Source organism: Seriola lalandi, unplaced genomic scaffold, assembly GCF_002814215.2.
Source record: "Seriola lalandi dorsalis isolate HSWRI2012SDOR001 ecotype SW California unplaced genomic scaffold, Sedor1 jcf7180002053599, whole genome shotgun sequence".
In the NCBI taxonomy this organism is placed as follows: domain Eukaryota; kingdom Metazoa; phylum Chordata; class Actinopteri; order Carangiformes; family Carangidae; genus Seriola; species Seriola lalandi.
This window is the reverse complement of record NW_019524152.1, coordinates 8,544-13,360: the sequence shown is the minus strand read 5'-3', so window position 1 is coordinate 13,360 and position 4,817 is coordinate 8,544. Positions and strand designations below refer to the sequence as shown.

General features: G+C 44.6%; 1 protein-coding gene across 1 annotated transcript in view; it reads left to right on the top strand.

Annotated features, from left to right (window-relative positions):
- Nucleotides 1-4,390: 4,390 nt before the first annotated feature.
- Nucleotides 4,391-4,817, top strand: part of LOC111651362 (palmdelphin-like) — a gene marked incomplete at its 3' end in the record, with an annotated part of 4,918 nt that continues 4,491 nt past the window's right edge. Inside the window, exon 1 of the mRNA XM_023401349.2 lies at nucleotides 4,391-4,435. Within this exon, the coding sequence (XP_023257117.1) occupies nucleotides 4,391-4,435 (45 nt within the window). The remainder of the gene's footprint in view (nucleotides 4,436-4,817) is intronic.

Sequence of the window (4,817 nt, the reverse complement as noted above, 5' to 3'; positions counted from 1 at the left end):
ACACACACACCCTCACACACATCCACACACACACCCTCACACACATCCACACACACACCCTCACACACACACCCTCACACATCCACACACACACCCTCACACACATCCACACACACACCCTCACACACATCCACACACACATCCACACACACACCCTCACACACAATTCAATTTGGGCTTCGACTCTTTGTTTGACATATGGACAGGAAGACCTGGGAATCGAACCACCGACTTTCATATTAGTGGGCTGACCGACAACCCGCTCTTACCCTTAATTTTCCTCCAGAAGATCTAGGTGACGCTCTGGAGTATTTATCAGCTACAAGGACCAAAGATATTAAGAAGCTCTGTTACATGAAGGAATCCTTCACGTCTCATATAACACATAATAATCACAAAATAACACGGGGTCAACAAGACTTAGTGAAGTCATCTTCCCACAGTCAGACAGTAGCCAGCTGATCTTATCTTATCCATATCCTTATTGATCCAGCTCAGACTATTACTGCTTCTTTTTTAAGAAGAATAAATTCAGAACAGGATGTGAAATGATTGTTCCTGGTTGTTTCAGCCAGTCGCTCAGTTACAACAGAGAGTGAGATAATCAGTTACAGACAGTTCGTTATCAGCTCAACCGGCGCCATGTTGTTGTTGTTGTTGTTGTTGTTGTTGTGTAAAAGAGACTGGGAGTCGGCGGAGGAAACATGAAAACATCTGTTTCCTGTTTGTTGCTTGTTGATCAGGTGGTTGGATAAAGTTCTTATTGGCCTTTAACCTTTTATTGCTCAGACAGTAAAGTTCAGTGACAGCTGTCGTCAACTCCACTAATCTTCAGTTCCCTTTACTTCACCTGTGTGTGTGTGTGTGTGTGTGTGTGTGTGTGTGTGTGTGTGTGTGTGTGTGTGTGTGTGTGTGTGTTTCATAATGATGTTGACGAGGAGCTGTTGAAGATGCCACACGTAGCTGGTTTGATGGAGTCAGTGTGAACTCCACCACCTTGAGTTGTTGTGGACGTGTCTCCTTTGGGTGTGTGTGTTTGTGTGTGTGTGTGTGTGGGGGGGGGGTGTGTTCATGGACTGGATGAGACTCAGCAGTGTGAACACCAGCGCTACATAAATAAACATGTCCCTGCTGATTTATCACTGAGGATCAGGTTTCCTCTCCTACTGAATGTGTGAATCTGTGGACCAGGTCTCTGATGTGGACCAGGTCTCTGGATGTGGACCAGGTCTCTGGATGTGGACCAGGTCTCTGGATGTGGACCAGGTCTCTGATGTGGACCAGGTCTCTGGATGCGGACCAGGTCCCTGATGTGGACCAGGTCTCTGGATGTGGACCAGGTCCCTGATGTGGACCAGGTCTCTGATGTGGACCAGGTCTCTGATGTGGACCAGGTCCCTGATGTGGACCAGGTCTCTGGATGTGGACCAGGTCTCTGATGTGGACCAGGTCTCTGGTCAGAGAGGGGCAGACCACCCCTTGGAGGTGTGTCCTCTCACCTGGCCGGTCGTGCCTGAGCTGACCTGTGTGTCGGAGGCTCAGGTGTTTAATGAGTTTGATTTTTACATGTGATGTCATTAGAAAACCCAGTTCACCGCAACACAGACGATGTGTTCGAGGTCCAAGGTCCGGCTTGTTTATGTCAGCGCTTCTGTGTTCAACAAAGCTCTGCTGATGACAGAGACATGAAATCAATATCATATCAACACCCACGAAATAAAAGCAGAGATGTGGCAGCTGCCCTGTGGAACAGCTGGATCAGTGTTTTATTCCAGCTGCTGGTCAGGAGGACGAGTCACTGGTAAAATAATAAGATGCAGCAGTGTCACATAATTAAAGTGAAAGCTCATAATTAATCTGTTCCATCTACTCTGTCCTGTTCGTGTAGTCGATCCTTTCATATCTGAGGTGACGACAGCAGGTTTGGGATGTGGGATGATGGTGTTGGTGGTTCTGCAAAAATGTGACATCATCTATGCAATCCACTGATTTTAAAATGAAATCCTAACGTCTTCATGGTCACATTAAATAATAAAAATATCAGTGTTTCATTCTCTCAACCTGTTTAAAAATGTATTAGTTAGATTCTTTTCTTCTTTTCCAAACAACGAGTCTTGAATCCTTCCTTTGTTCCTTTGTTTCCTTTTCAGAATCAGAAAAACTTTATTGATCTGTTACTCTGTTACAGCTGCTCAACACTCACTTTGGAAAGACAGAATAAAAAGAGAGTAAGTGAATACAGATGTGCAAAGAGAAACGTACGAGGTCGAGTCACAGTGAAGACTAAAGTGCGAAATGGAAAGTAGATCAACAGTAGATGAAGTGTGATGAGGAGCAGCAGTGATTAAAGTGACTGCAGCAGAGAGGAAGAGCTGTTTCTCCTCCTGCAGCGTCAGTCTGAGTCTCCTCTGGTTAACCACTACACTGTGGGTGGAGGGAGACGGCCATGATGGTTTTGACAACATCCTCCTCACTGCTACATGCAGAGTGTCCAGCTCCACCCTCAGGACTGAGGCTACGTCCTCTCTGCTGCGCTCTGTGTCAGACACGATCTCACTGAGCATGTGTGAGCCGGTGTAGACAGGAAGCAGAGTCCTCTACAGATGGTCAGTTAGAGAAAATACGCCTCAGACCTCTGCTCCAGATGTTGCCACAGATGTTGAAGGAGCAGAACCTCTGCAGGAAGGAGCAGACTCCGGTCCTTCCTGTAGAGGTCCAGGTGTGGATCAGTGCAGTCCACCACCACTGATGTTGAGCTGCAGGTGGTTCAGCTCACATCAGTCCACAGCCGTCCTCCACCCTCTGCTACACCAACAGCTGTAGCTGAAAGAAAGAAGTCATCCCACAGTAAAACTTTGACTTCCTTCCTTCCTTTCCTCCCTCTCTTCCCTCCTTCCCAGTTTCCTTCCTTCCTCTCCTGATGTCAGACTGTGTCTGGAGTTCTCCCTGACCCCGGTCCTCCCTCCTCCACAGCTCTGTGAAAGGTGCTGGAGTGATTTACAGTGTTTGATTATAACGGGTCGGACACAGACATGTTACATTCCTGACTGTCACTGCGTCCTTCCTCCGGCCTGATCGCTCATCCCTCCGACACGTGACACCCACATGTTACTTCTCTGTCACACACGATGTCCTCAGATACTGTGGTTTATAATTGACCTCAGTACATGTCTGTTGGCACGACGAACACGTGTGTGATGAGACCGACTCCGGTCACATTATAGATGAGTGTGACTGTGTGAACAGTTACAGCACAGAATCAGATTCATGACATGTTTAAAGTGTAACGATGCCAATATTCTATATGTTTTTAAAACTAACAGCAATGGAATAAACCAAACAAAAATGCATTCATCCGCCACTGAAAGTAGTCCCTACAGATCACTTCCTGCTCTACTGCTGAAATAATGGATATGTGATATGTTTGGTCGAACATAAGCTGAGGTTGTTGTAGTGCTGTTCACATACAGTCACTGATGATAGTGTAATGATCTGTGGAGTCTATAAAATGCTGCTCTGTTTCTCTGAATTAACGATTTAGAAAAACATTAATTCAGAAGAAACAGGATTTTTAAAGAAAGATTTTCGGGGCGTTGCGTAGTGCAGTGGGTTACGCAGGCGCCCCATATATAGAGGCTACCGTCCTCGCTGCAGCCGGCCCCCGGCTCGACTCCCGCTTCGGACGGCCCTTTCCTGCGTCTCTCTGCCTCCCCGTTTCCTGTCTCTCTACTGTCCTGTCCTTTAAAGGCACAAAAAGCCCAAAAAATTCTTAAAAAAAAAAAGATTGTCTTAAAAAAAAATCATAAAAATTCCTGCTCTGTTTTTCTTAATTAACAAGATAATTATCTGAGAATTTTGAGATAATTATCTCATTAATTAATTTTTTGTCAAGTGAACACATTACACTTCTGTAAGAATCAGAATCAGGTTTTCACATCTGAGGAATTTGCTCTGGTGTTTTGGTTCATAACAATAAGCATAGTAAGAAGAAGAAATATAAAATAAACAAGTGCTGCAGGTCAGGCAGCTTAGATATAAACACAAAATCATTCCAGGAAATATTTACTGTAAAAATCAGAAAAAATATCATAGAAATATAGAAATAATACAGATATGTACAATGTGCAATAGTTACAGTATGAACACAAGAACGTGGAGGAATACAAAACATTTCTCCACTAACACACTGTACTACAAACATATTAACAAGTATTACCAACACTTACTGCTGCATTAATCGTCTGTTGACAGCAGTCTGCAAAGAGTTAAAGCTCCTCCTCTTGCTCTTACACATGATTGTTTTTCTCTGTGTATTTTCACAGTTTGACCCTTGACCTCTCACTTCCTCCTCCAGTTCACTCACTGTCATGTTCTCTGTCCTGTAGGCGACATGGAGGAGGCTGACCTGCTGAAGGAGAGGCTCCAGGCCATCACGGTAAGAACCAGCTCTGTTCCTGTGTCTCAGGAAGTTTTCTACGTAAGTATTTCACTTAAGGTTTCATTTCTCTTGAGGGTGCTGCACAGAATCTCTGGAAATGTTTCCTTAGTTAAGGAAAAAAGTTAAGACATCTGCAGCAGTGAAAGAGATTTTACGGCAGTAAAATTTTACTGTTTCCATGGAGACTGTTGATTTGCTGCTATTAGCACTTGTGAATGGTCGGTTGCTGGTAACATTAAAGAAGCTGTGACCTCATCCTCCTGTTGTTTTGGCGGGAACTTCCCCACAGTGACCTTTAGTCACTAAGGTCTTTAAGCCCTGAAGGTCTGAGACTAAGATCAGGAGAAAACCTTAAACACTTAAGAGAACATTTTAAGGA